This window comes from Helicoverpa zea, chromosome 12 (genome assembly GCF_022581195.2).
Source record: "Helicoverpa zea isolate HzStark_Cry1AcR chromosome 12, ilHelZeax1.1, whole genome shotgun sequence".
In the NCBI taxonomy this organism is placed as follows: domain Eukaryota; kingdom Metazoa; phylum Arthropoda; class Insecta; order Lepidoptera; family Noctuidae; genus Helicoverpa; species Helicoverpa zea.
Window position 1 is genome coordinate 6,262,545 of NC_061463.1, and position 13,938 is coordinate 6,276,482.

General features: G+C 40.8%; 1 protein-coding gene and 2 long non-coding RNA genes across 3 annotated transcripts in view; 2 read left to right on the forward strand and 1 right to left on the reverse strand.

Annotated features, from left to right (window-relative positions):
- Positions 1–338: 338 nt before the first annotated feature.
- LOC124635093 (F-actin-uncapping protein LRRC16A-like) overlaps positions 339–13,938 on the reverse strand; it is a 31,520-nt gene continuing 17,920 nt past the window's right edge. Inside the window, exons 16-28 of the mRNA XM_047170880.1 lie at positions 13,569–13,704; positions 11,461–11,653; positions 10,016–10,134; positions 9,425–9,545; positions 7,861–8,035; positions 7,551–7,622; positions 6,720–6,882; positions 5,926–5,972; positions 5,625–5,720; positions 4,568–4,654; positions 3,274–3,336; positions 2,290–2,322; positions 339–2,188 (exon numbers count right to left, since the gene is read on the reverse strand). Coding sequence (XP_047026836.1) covers positions 2,172–2,188; positions 2,290–2,322; positions 3,274–3,336; positions 4,568–4,654; positions 5,625–5,720; positions 5,926–5,972; positions 6,720–6,882; positions 7,551–7,622; positions 7,861–8,035; positions 9,425–9,545; positions 10,016–10,134; positions 11,461–11,653; positions 13,569–13,704 — 1,322 coding nt within the window. The 3' untranslated portion in view covers positions 339–2,171. The remainder of the gene's footprint in view (positions 2,189–2,289; positions 2,323–3,273; positions 3,337–4,567; positions 4,655–5,624; positions 5,721–5,925; positions 5,973–6,719; positions 6,883–7,550; positions 7,623–7,860; positions 8,036–9,424; positions 9,546–10,015; positions 10,135–11,460; positions 11,654–13,568; positions 13,705–13,938) is intronic.
- On the forward strand, positions 8,578–10,656 carry LOC124635094. Its single transcript, XR_006984960.1, has 3 exons — positions 8,578–8,983; positions 10,033–10,175; positions 10,567–10,656. It is a non-coding gene; the product is annotated as an uncharacterized LOC124635094 (long non-coding RNA).
- Positions 11,589–13,816, forward strand: LOC124635095. Its single transcript, XR_006984961.1, has 2 exons — positions 11,589–11,667; positions 13,592–13,816. It is a non-coding gene; the product is annotated as an uncharacterized LOC124635095 (long non-coding RNA).

Genomic DNA, 13,938 nt, shown 5'->3' on the forward strand with positions numbered 1-13,938 from the left:
TATTAAAAAAAATTCAATGTACAGTTTTGGCTTTCCTATCATTTTATTATAATATGTATAGATCACATCAATCATTAATTTGTTTTTTGTGTGAAGTCAGAGTTTGACCTTACTACCTGAGTTGTTTATTCTAACCTCAGTTCAGAATGTAAATTATGGAAATAATCCTTTGATTTTATTTCCGTTTTACACGAATTTAAAAGCACCATTTTTTTACTAACGAAACAGTTTGACCTTTATAGATGTGTTTTTTACTAAAAATCTTACCCTACAAGGCCCAAGCCTGCATGCAACTTAATACATACATGGAACGTTGGAAGGGAAATGAAACAAAGATATTGTATAATGTATGTAATTTTAAACGATTATCACAACGCTCTAGACATAAATTGCACCATAAAATAAAAGTACCTTAAAATCAGTCTGGTACCAAAGAGCTAGATAAAACCAACTAAATTGGAATGAATATAAAAATACTATGAAATAATTTAGCAATATACATCTACCTCAATCAGTAATTTTACATACAGGAAACTCCAGTACGAGACAGCCTTTATGAATTCAAGAGATAAATGAATGTAATAGTTTTACAAATATTTACTCTAATGAACACTTAACTGTATGGGGCGAGTCATCTACTTTCATCAAATTATCGCAAAATTGAACCTTACATACATCTCTGCAAGTGCACTAATCTAAAAACTCACTTCACGTTTGAACTTCATTTTAAAATCACACTTGTTAAATATTTCAAAATACATGTCTACTTTAAAATTTACAAAGGAATGTATAAACTGGAAGATATCTGTCATGGTAAATTATATTACAAACGTATTCTCAGAATTCATAATAAATTCGGACGTAAAACAATTGTGCGTAATTAATTATGTAGGCCTTTTAAAATATGACTAGTTAAGACCAATAACTTTCCGATCCGAACGCCTTACCAATCCTGAACAAATTGAAACCCATATTGTAATACATAGTGGTTTGAATCTAACATTATGTAAAAGGTGACCTATGTCGTTACTGCATTCTTGTCAAGTAGGTAGTTTGACCTGCCGAATTTAAGGCTGGAGCTTTTAATATAAATGGGTGGAAATACCCAGTACGTGTCAAGTAAGTAATAACTAAAACGGGGCCACCATAACGGAACCAGTAACCGTTGTAATACTTTATTCTTTTCTAGCAATCCCACAGTAATACTAGAATCATTATGGCATGTAAAAAGATAAAGATGTCATCAAAGGGTAACTGTCGAATGATTCCTCGGGTGTCTCATTTTAGTCATTGAAGCATTATGTCAATCGAGAATGACATCATTTTTTCTCGTTGTATTATCATAGAATATAATAATACTTTACAGTAAAATGTGATTTTACTCTAGACGCTAAACGCGTATCTACCAAAATCTGAACATTTGTGCGTAAGTAGGTAACCACGAACCTGTGATGAAAAGCTTTACGTAGCTGAAGAGAACGCCAAATACTTTTTAAACTACGTTATCGATTCGGCAATGCCGAAAGCTATGAAATATAGTCCAATACTATCACTGTAGCACTTTAAATTTGAACATAAATATGTAAGAAATATTGACTGTCAAGAAACTGCGGCAAGCTTTGGCAAAGCAAAAACCTGTTTCAAACTAAATAAATATGAATCTCATGAAATATTACAAATACTTTTGTATAAAGAAATAATAATTCATTACATCAAATAATATATATCCCACTCAAAATAATATATCCGTTGGTGGGATAGGTTACGAATATCTATAAATTATAAGCGATTAAAATATATTAATGACTACACGAATCAGTAACATAATACTAACTGAATCACAGTAAATAGAAAATGATTATAATATTTTAATTTTAATTCTAGCATAAGTTACTTGGAATTATTATGACCATCATCTTCATATGTCCTTAATGTTAAAAGTTTTAAAAGTAATCGTTCCATACAGCAATTAAAATGGCGATCAGTTTTATTCAAATACAATATTAGAATCCTAATCAGTAACTATTTTACTGTCTAAAACGTTAACATTCTAACTGGCACAATTGTGAGCATCCGAGAATAAAATCCGTTTTTGTGTAACATCTGGACATTGAACCCTGCTCAACTTATCACGAACTGTCTCCGTCACGCTGACTGCACCCGAGCTTGGCTTAGGTTTCAGTGCCCTCTGTCAAAACAAAATTGTCGCATTAGAGATTTCAACTTACAAACTGCTCAACAATGTAGATAATGGGTAGAAACCAACTAATATAAAATGCTAAATCGTACCTGGAGTTAAAGGATGATCTCGTAACATTGAACCTGTAATATAAATACAGTAATAATTAGTGAAAAATATTAAATAGGTAGGTATTTTGTTACAATACCAATATTATGGAAAAGCAAAATTAAGATCAACTAGCGGCATAATGACTATAGATTACATATTTTTATTGCTTTCCAAAGCTCTACTTAACAACTTTTAAAATATTCCTAGGACTAATAAAATATAATAAATATTTCCTATAGAATATATTCAATCTAAACAACGGTAACTATATATTTATAAAAGCTATCTGCTGCGCAGTTGCATGGACAACTCAGAGAGCTCAGAGCAAGCTACATTCTGTAATATAAATCGTTAGACATGACCTAATTTTTTTGTATATTTTCTAATTAGCAGTAGAACAGTACACCACTGATGTTTATGATTATGATGAGTGTTAACATTCCAATAAGGTACATTGAGGGCATGCAACGTATCGGCATAATTTGTTATTTATCAAGTGCAGAGTGCCATCATGCAAATTAAATAACGTATTTAAAACGCAGCGCCTACATTTACATGAGGAAAAAGAGCTGTTGTCCAATTTTTTACTAAGATGTTGGTACATGAGTGGAGCTGTGAACAACTGTTAACAGTACACAATTTGTTTATTACTCCTTGACTACATAACATACGAAATCTAATGATTAAAATTATATTTACCATAGACATCATAAACGCATAGAAGTTATCGTGCTAATTGTCAACATAACAAATCTTTAATGAATACAAATTCAAAAACCCACAACAATCGATTAAAAAGTGTAAAAAAAATAAATAACGTATTGAATTTATAATTTTAGAGGACGATCGTGACCGTGGTTTGAATCAAAGCATGCCGTTGTAAAAGTAGCACACAAAAAGCTGCGCCAAGCGTTTACCTATACAGCGAGACGGCACAGGGCACATGAACGTTCAGTATAGAATAGCGTCTGAAAGTTGGTTACTGGTTAATGCGGCGCCCGGCGTGATCCCCACGATGCTGCCTCCCACGCACGCCTCCACGCCTTCTGTAGACCACCACCAGAACATCAAATACTAACCGAAGGGACGTCGCATTCCCTTACCACGACCAGTAAAATTTTGGAACAAAGCAGTTGAAAAATCCATGATGATGGTACTTAACGGCGAGAATAGGAATCAGAGCAGGTTTTAATTCAACGCTGACACCTCAAGACTTCTTCGTTATTTATCAAGTCTAAACAGAGTGAAATTATAGTCGAAGATCCGAAGACAAAAAAATGAAATTGATCCACGTTAACTTTGTTACTTAATCCTTTTCCACCAGTCACCATGGAACTCATTATTGTTGAAAAGTTAATATCACAGAAAGAAAGGTATTTTTCATAACAAGTATCAAAATCACCAAATAGTACACATAATTAGATTTTCAGTGTATCATAAAATTAAAGAGTCAGTCATTAAAATTAAGTTATTTATTCATATTATATATTATTCTCAAAGTAAATCTATAGTAAAACTAAGTAATTAATAAAAACATGCAATGTGGTGTTAAAAAGAAAAATAATAAAAGATTGATGTCAAAGAAACAGTAGTTGGAGGATCATCATCAAAGTAATGATGAATGTTAAAGGTATAATGTAAATAATGTTCTTTTTCTTTTTTTATCTGTAAAATCGAAATATAATGTTAGCAATACAATACTACTTGAAATGCTATCGGGAGCTTTTTAAAAAACTTGGAGGAAATTGAGCTTATGTATCAGGGAAGTTCTGACTATTAGGTATAATTTCTACAAAAGATGTTTTAACATTTGAAGTATCTAAGTGGGCTACATAACATTAGCAGTTGAGACCAAAATAGGGTCAATGATAATTCTACTTCCAAACGTGATTGAAACGAACCGAAATTCTATCAAGGAAAGGGAAAAGGATGACATTGACTTTCAAATATCGAACGACCATGGAGAACAAAATGACTAGCGGAGATGTCATAACGCAAAATCTCTTAAGAAGGTAGCACGCCAAAATGCGGCGTTAGTGGCTACACTCTCATAAGCAGCCTTTGGAACACGCCCATCTTTTTTAGCCTTGTATTAACGCCTTGTTAGTTTAAAAGTAACTGATTGTTTTGGTCACGCCTACTGTCTGTAACATGAGTTGACCTACAAGAGGGCGCTTGTCCTACCTGCCTTATGGCATCTCCGCTCATCTTTCCTTCGTCCGTGGGATCGAGCATGCATTACAAAGCATCATGGAAGTCATGCGATATATATCTCACCGGTGGTACAAGCGGCGTTATTGTCGGGGTTGACGCCGGCCACGGACCAGGGGCGGGCCTTGCCGGGCGTGCGCGCGCACCCATTGCCTATTCACACGCACTCGTTACACACGCACACAGCGAAGTCATACTTGCCGTCGTTGTTAGACGTGCAAAATATTTCAACAGTTCAAAGTTTTAAATAACGTTTCGGAAACGAGCTGACGACTCCAACTGCCGACTGCATGAAATCGGTCAATGTCTAAAGTGCACGTGCTGTTGGCGCTTCGATCCAAAACGACTTCATGTAAATACATACAAACCGGTCGGCAGTTGCAATCAGCAGCAAAACGTACTTAAGTCGAATGATGATGATATCAGTGACGGTATTGCTCGTTGAAATATTTTGCACATAACGTTTATATGTTACGCCTTAAAAATAAAAATGGCCATATTCCTTGTTATAGGATATGATTGTTCCTGTGAAGCGTACACTCACACCAGCGTACAATTCGCACATAAGCTGTGTTAGCACATACATTGAGGCGGTGAGGGGACGATCACTAATCGCAAATTATCTACTACCAGATTGAATTAGATTGGTTGGATGTTTTGGCACTGAGCTGTAGTGGAAATAAAAATAATTATAATAAGGTATTGATTGAATAAGACCTTTATTAACTGGTCTTTTCGAGAACTCTGGATTAATCTTAAAATAATAAATTGAACAAGTTTTAAAATACAGTCGGGCACACAAAATGCACATAAATAAATCTGCAGCTCAGATACAAATTTTCCATTACTCAATCAGGTAGTACCAAGAAGCCAGAGTGATTTATAATTAACCTCTATAGAATTAAGTTATTAAAGACCTTTATATTGCAAGTGATTTGAGACCCCGTATTATAAGTGATTTGAGACCTTATAATGTAAGTGATTTGAGACTTTTATAATGTAAGTGATTTGAGACACTTATATAATAAGTGATTGCAAGATTATGAATGAATCTTAGCCCCCATTATATGTGACAAAAGAATATATGAATTGGTAGCTGTAACTAGGTTTGATTATGACTTACCCATAGTGTTGACATTATCTGAAGATCGCGATGGCGGCGGTGTAGACGCTGAAGTTTTGATGCCTACATTGTCTGAAGATTTGCAGCGGGATACTTCTGCAAATTATAATTATGTTACATTATTTTTTGTTATGTGAGTTTTTACCAGTTAGGCTCGGTATGAAAAAGGGGCACTATATTATGCTAACGGCCCTAGTAAGACAAAATACTGTAGTCATGGCATATTCATAAATGTATTGTATAGGAATCCTAAGTATGATTCTAGTAATATGAAATTTGTCGACAAAGGAAAACGACTTACCGCATTCTAATAACACTGGCGTGCTTTCCCCGGAAGTCACACTGTACCTGTAACCGTAATCGAGTTGTGATGATGATTGTCAATTTGTATTATTCATGAATTTATCAGTATTTATATTAGTATCAACAAAATAGAAGTACACGTGAAACAAAAGATAAAAAGTAATGACCGATAGCAGGATTGTTATTGATAGACTTATTTATCGACCTACGAGTACAAAATCATGTCGTCCGCCAACTGCCACATAGTCCAAAATGCCTCTATCCTAAACATACCTATATACCTCTACATAGTAATATTTTTTTTTGATGGGGCAGCATTAAATGAGTGACAGCCTCTTACTGACTAAAACCCATCATGTTCTTTCTTATGCCCATTATGTACCAGGACCGTGGTAGTTCTTTCGAACAATCCCATAGCCCAAGCAGGATTGAGACAATGACAACATCATCAGCCTTTTTATTGTCCTACTGTTGGACACAGGCCTCTTCCTAAATAGAGCAGGATCGATATATTTTGCGTTGTGACGAATTTTGGAGCAGGTGTCAAGTCGCCCGGGTTGAAGGAAACAAACATGGTGTCCAGAACTCCTCCAGAGCTACGCGAGTGTTATGTATGTATGTCACGTACATGGTGTCGTCGCGCTGCAGCGTGGGCGAGTGGCGCAGCGGCGAGGGCGAGGCGAGCGAGGAGAGCGAGTGCAGCGAGCGCGACGTGAGCGGCGTGCGCGCGGACAGCGACGCCTCCTCGCTGCCGCCAGAGCTACGCGAGTGTTATGTATGTATGTCACGTACATGGTGTCGTCGCGCTGCAGCGTGGGCGAGTGGCGCAGCGGCGAGGGCGAGGCGAGCGAGGAGAGCGAGTGCAGCGAGCGCGACGTGAGCGGCGTGCGCGCGGACAGCGACGCCTCCTCGCTGCCCGGTGGAGTGCGGCACGTACGCCAGAACTCCTCCAGACCTAAGAGAATGTTTATCTATGTAATACTCCAAAAAAAATGTGCATGAAGTCTCCTTTACGTAAGGAATTGTTTTACACGACCATTGTAACGAAGAACAAGATTTAAGGCCCGAGTCACACCGGAATGACAGAGGCGCCGAGAGAGGCCACGCGGAGGCGCGGGCGGCCGCTCGCATCGCGCGTCTTGTTGATGTTTCCGCTCGCGGCTGCCAGCGGCGACGCGCGCGCGGCCGCGCGATCTATTAAAGCTTTTTAAGCGATACTGGTCTTTTAAGTATGGAGTAAAAGTAGACAATTATTTCACACTGAAAGTGGTCGCCGCGTCACTGCCGGCCATGCCATTTCGGTGTGACTCGGGCCTAAGTGGAGATAAATTGATGTAGTTTAAAATTGCAATAAAGTAATTAACAGTACAAAAGTGTCGGGTCGGGGCAATATTGTGCGTAGAATGTGGTACTTATAAGTAGTGTAATAGTAAATTATTTTGTTTTTAAACAACATTTATTGTCTTATCTGGTTGTTAATCCTAATTTTATCAGAATTGTTGTTCTACTAATTTCACCTCATTTTCTGTTTTTCTCACGTGTTACCGTATTTATACATATTACGCATAATAAGCATGTATTTCTGCAGGTAACGCAATAAAATATAAATTTCCTTCATTATACCTTCATCGATATCCTGCGACTGGTCTGTAATAGGTCGCGTCGGCGCCCTTGTCTTAGCTCGTCTAGGTCGACCTGTGGAACAATCAAACATGCGATGATACTCCTATAACAACTACAATATATACCTCTTCAACGTGAAACTACACCGTACAAGTGTATGTATGGGAAAAGGGCACTGCTTGCTTCGGAATAAAAAAAAGGACAAAAAGCTTGCACTTGGTGTTTAAAAATGGAACGTGTTCAAATATGGAACAAAGTTGCCGGTACCAAATTGAAATACAAAAGAGTTTGGTAGTAAAAAGGTTGTTACCTTTGACGAGGTGTCGCAGAGTGTGTGCGGGCAATTCGGCCAGTGCGTCGGCCGCCTCGGCGTGCAAGGGCGGCAGGGAGAGCATCTCGTTGCTGCTGCATTGTTGCTCCGCCACTGACTTGGGACGCACGCGCCGGCACCCGCGCTCGCGACGACGACATCCCAGCGGTGTCGCCTGTATTCACAAGTTTATTAAACAAAAGAACCAAAGAGCCCAAATCACCCTTTGCCAATAAAATAAAATGATGACAAAGAAACCATTTTTGGTTTAAAATAAAACGAAATAATTCATCGATTTGACTGATATTTTTTTTTGGGTTTCCGTCGAAATCTATCTAAACCACAAACGTTATAATTGTTATTAATTATGAAGTTTCTGCATAATTGTGCAGAATTTGTCATGAAAAAACTATAAGAAAAAATCCTTACTTTCTTCAATATATCAGGTGTAACTTTTCTCTTAACACGAAAACATTTAAACAGAACACTAAACAGGTCAAACATTGTTCGCGATATGAACAGTCGAACACTTCACCAAGTAAACAACAATAGCGTACTAAAGTCAAACAATGAACCTGCACAATAGCACAGCTATCAATGAATTTCCTCACCAACCTTATCTACATTAGCATATAAAGATTACTATGTCGTAATTAAAGTACATTGTCATCATCATATATGATTATTATAATTTCTAATAATGAAGAAATTGTCGTTCTTACCAAATTCAAGTAATCCAACTTCTGGGTAGCGTGAAATCAGTGTTAGAATATAGTTTTTGTTCGACGAATTATGATTCGTTTTAAGTGGAATTGATCAACAAATATTACATTTGTTTTGTGTTTGATGTGATATTTTAAGTAGAGCACTATAAAACGCTTATCTACACATATTTATTTTATACTACAAAAATGTTGACATTAAAAAAAATCTGCAATTCATCATGCTTTATGTCATTGCCATAAATTGCCACTCAAAGAATATTATGTTCAATAGCGCATTTCCTGTAAAGCTACAGTCACACAATATTGGGAATACCCTTGTCTATCTAGACGACAAGGAAAAATCATTTTATTGAGACGGAGCATGCGTTTTATTCTCTTCAGGCAAGTGCAAAATTCAAGTATGTTAATTAAGTATAGTTCACTTTCACAAACTTTCTGAGGGACTGTACAACTTTTAACTTGATGATTCATGAGAGTCTGCGAAAGCCTAATCAAATAAAACAATTGATTTCGAGTGTAAGCTAATTCTATTCAGTTGAGAGATCTTATTGATGGACTTTACCGGATCTGAGTGGCAGTATTAAAAAACTCTCAATAGGTTAATAAGATCGATATGACTACATTTCAAACTAGCTGTTTTCCCCCGGTTTCACTCGCGTCCCATGGAAACTACTGTCCTTGCCCGCATAAGCGTGTGTTACTCGGGGATAATGTAGCTTCCCAACAGTAGTTCAGGAGTTCGGTTCAGTAGTTTCGAAGCCGTTACAAACAATATTTTTTTCTCTTTATTACATAATATAGCACAGACGTATTTTCAAAGTATATATGGACAAACTTACCCCAGAATGTGATATAGGAGTGAGCAGATCGGGTATGTCTCCGTCGGCGCTAGGCATCGGCTCGCTGTCTATATGATCGACGTTCTCGCACGCCAGCAAGGCTAAACTCTCCACTGCTTGACTACATATACCCAAACAAAAACTACTTAGTAAACACATTTTAACTAAAGACTAATATAATATATCACAAGTAAATTGAGGACTATGTATCTATGTCCATCAATAAACTGGTAATAAATATTATATTTTATAAACACTAGACAGATGATTATTTCTAACACCTAAGTAATGTTGCGACTTTCACAAAGTAACACAACTCTGTGAATGTGTTTTTGTTATGATTACGTGTAATTCTCGGAATGTTTTATGTGACTATTATTCATTAAAAAAATTATGAATAACGATATAACACAGTTGTAACCCAATTTCCTTTTGACGTCACACTTATTTCCTTATTTAATATACTCATTTATGTAATTTGTAGTTTCACCCAACCAACAGATAATTTTCTATTCGCATCTTTCTGAATATCCTACCATTTGTACACAGAGGGAGGATTTACTATCTTGTATGTTTTGTACGTGTACTTACTTGAGCAAGTCCTGCAGGGTGGTGGTGCACGGTGCCATGGCATCTCGCACGGCTTGCAACGTGACCAGCTCCCCGCTAGGCCCACTGCCGCCCATCGCCGCGAACACCTCCCCGCATCGCTGTGTCAACATATTGATTGGCATGAAACACCACCCTAAAGGTTACTGGCAGAAAATGCATTAAGTCCACCGTTGTATAAGTATAGTGAAAAAAAGTATAGATAAATATGGAGTTAAAATGACTATACAGAATCGATGAAAAATAAGACCGTATCAACATTTTGCAAGAGTGTCTATGGAGTTTCTTGTCGGTTCTCCATAATACACTTTCGAACCGCGCAACTAGCTTGACGTTTCTTAAGCACCTGTGATAGGTCTATATGAAATAGAAACCTTTGACTAACCCAAGCTTTAGAATAAGCCAAAGGCAAAGGCTTTTAGATTCTAAAGCAATCCTTGAAGAGTATTATATTGTATCTTTTCGTCTCTTATGTCTTGATGAGACCTCGCCTCGCCTCCCGCCCCGCGTGTGACAGTGTGACCTACCTGCAGGTACTGGTGCAACAGATGATGCGCGGCGGCGGCGGCTCGCTCGAGCGCGGCGGGCAGCGGCGGCGGCGGCAGCGCGGCGGCGGCGTGTGCGGCGAGCGCGGCGGCCGCCTCGCCTCCCGCCCCGCGTGTGACAGTGTGACCTACCTGCAGGTACTGGTGCAACAGATGATGCGCGGCGGCGGCGGCTCGCTCGAGCGCGGCGGGCAGCGGCGGCGGCGGCAGCGCGGCGGCGGCGTGTGCGGCGAGCGCGGCGGCCGCCTCGCCTCCCGCCCCGCGTGTGACAGTGTGACCTACCTGCAGGTACTGGTGCAACAGATGATGCGCGGCGGCGGCGGCTCGCTCGAGCGCGGCGGGCAGCGGCGGCGGCGGCAGCGCGGCGGCGGCGTGTGCGGCGAGCGCGGCGGCCGCCTCGCCTCCCGCCCCGCGTGTGACAGTGTGACCTACCTGCAGGTACTGGTGCAACAGATGATGCGCGGCGGCGGCGGCTCGCTCGAGCGCGGCGGGCAGCGGCGGCGGCGGCAGCGCGGCGGCGGCGTGTGCGGCGAGCGCGGCGGCCGCCTCGCCTCCCGCCCCGCGTGTGACAGTGTGACCTACCTGCAGGTACTGGTGCAACAGATGATGCGCGGCGGCGGCGGCTCGCTCGAGCGCGGCGGGCAGCGGCGGCGGCGGCAGCGCGGCGGCGGCGTGTGCGGCGAGCGCGGCGGCCGCCTCGCCTCCCGCCCCGCGTGTGACAGTGTGACCTACCTGCAGGTACTGGTGCAACAGATGATGCGCGGCGGCGGCGGCTCGCTCGAGCGCGGCGGGCAGCGGCGGCGGCGGCAGCGCGGCGGCGGCGTGTGCGGCGAGCGCGGCGGCCGCCTCGCCTCCCGCCCCGCGTGTGACAGTGTGACCTACCTGCAGGTACTGGTGCAACAGATGATGCGCGGCGGCGGCGGCTCGCTCGAGCGCGGCGGGCAGCGGCGGCGGCGGCAGCGCGGCGGCGGCGTGTGCGGCGAGCGCGGCGGCCGCCTCGCCTCCCGCCCACGCTCGCTCCAGCGCCATCGCCCGCAGCGTATGTGTCTGAGCCGGGCTGCAGTTGCTGGCCAGCCTGATACAAACAAGGTTTTATTGCAGTAACGAGAGTGGAGACAGGGGGCGCGGTTAGCGCGAGTGCGCATAATTTATGGTGCGTCTCCATGGTGCATGTAGCTGGAGCTATAGTCCGCGCCAAATAAACGTGCAATAAAGTTTGTTCACCTCCTTCTACTAATGTATCCCAATATTCCAAAACGATTCGAAAAAAATGTATGGGCAGTGTCGGTAACACGATCAAAACAAGTATATCGTGGTACGAGGCGTCCTTGTCGCAAAGGATTACAAACCTTTGGTCAAAAGTATGATCAGTCAGTAAAACTTTCCGAGTAGAGTACCTACACAAGTTGAGTAGTCTATCCCAAGCGCATTCCAAATTCGAAATGACGGAAGTATATTACAAAATGGCGGACAGGTGATGCGCCCCTGACGGCAGGGTGGTTGAATGACCTTTATTGCAAGTTTATTTGGTGCGTACTATAGTTAACATCATAGATGTAATATACTAAAACAAGATTGCGCACTCTCAAACCAACCAACTTTATTCCAACGCAATAAGGTACTAAATTGGTTGCATAATACACAGAGGCAAATCCGAGCCGAGAGGGATAGTTAGAACTGAGGCCGTTTGTCTCTTTCTAACACCTTGCCAGCATAAAAAAATGTTGTGATCAACAGTTTTGTTTTCCCAAAAAAACAATTGAATCACTTATATTTTTATCTTATTTTAACAATTGTAAGTCAACAAATTGATAACAATCGCATCAATTTATTTGTATTTATTCTTAAAACATAAACAACATAAATTTTTATTTTGCTTTTTTTTATTTTCTAGCGGTAACCCTGAACTTTCTTGGCGCGTAATCAGCATTTAAAATTTGTTTTATATTTTTTTGTATTAAATCAATTTAAACTATGAAAATGGTGAAAAAGTGTTGCTTTTATACTTGTGAAAGTGAATCCTATGGTGGTTGCAATATATCGTTGCACAGGTAAGCTAATAATAACATTTTCGTGAATCAAACAACTAGGTTGCCCATGAATTCTTGTAATGAGTCAAAATATAGGTGATGGATTTTAACCGTTGTACTATTGTTATAGCTTTCCAAAAAAATGTAGAAAGGCGATATAAATGGCTCAGCAGTCTATATGTGAAGCAAAAATACAAAAAAATCAGTCTGCACTTCGAATCTTCCTGTTTTTATTACTGCTAATTCCCGCTAATTATTAAAAGCCTATATTAGTATTATAAGGTCACAAACTGCGTAAGTTAAAACTTCAGTACTAATCTGTGTTTAATAATCTTAGCAAACTCGGATTGGTCTCACATAGCTTAGTCTCATAGTCACCCTATTAGAAAGGGACAGACGGCCTCCGTACTAACTGTTTCACTCGGCTCGTTTTTTGGTTAAAAGTGCGCAGTCCTGTTTACTATATTATGTCTATGGTTAACATGTGCAAGTGACCCGCGCGCACGCAACAGAGCACGCGGGCGTGTATTTGCCTTTGGTACATGCGCGAGACGCTACTTGCACCGTATAGACGCACCCTTAAAATTTATAAAAGGGCGCGTTGTTTGCGTTCATAGTGTACCCGCGAGCCGCGCGTCTTCATGAGGCGTGCGCGGGCGCGAGTGGTGCAGAGGTTATCTATTGGCTCGTCAGTATAGTTCACGCTGATATAGCGTCTGTTGGGTGACTAGACTTGTGGTTTAGCTCGTCCAGCATCGTGAACACGCAGACGCCTAGATCTGAGCATCCGTGCAGGCTCTTCTCCACATCTACTTGTGCAGTCCGATTGAGGCTTTATTATGAATATAAAGAAACCCGCAACCCAAACGATGGAAAGCCACAATTTTGAACAATAACTGCAAAACAGTAAATTTTGCGCTCTATTCGTATAGGATACATATAGCTATAATAATTACCAACCGTTCATGCAAATCTCTCCATAGAGTAGCGACTCGCTCGCTCGCGCCTCTGCCTCCGGCCGCCGCATCGCAACCCGGGAACTCCACGCGTCGAACACTGACCGAACGACGGAGTGCCGTCGCTATGTCCGTCAATCCTGGATAAAGAACATCATTTTTAATTCACCTGATTTTAGAGTGTGTTTATTTAACCTAGAAAACTATACTGCTGTCCTATTCTCATGTGTCAATACACTTTCTAAACATTTACCAGTTAAGGTATTATTATTATATTTCCTTTTATTCTAGCTAGGGTCTGTTTATATGCGAATAAAAAATTTGTGTCAGCATTTCTCTAAATAAACTTTAACTTTAACTAAACAAACTAAACC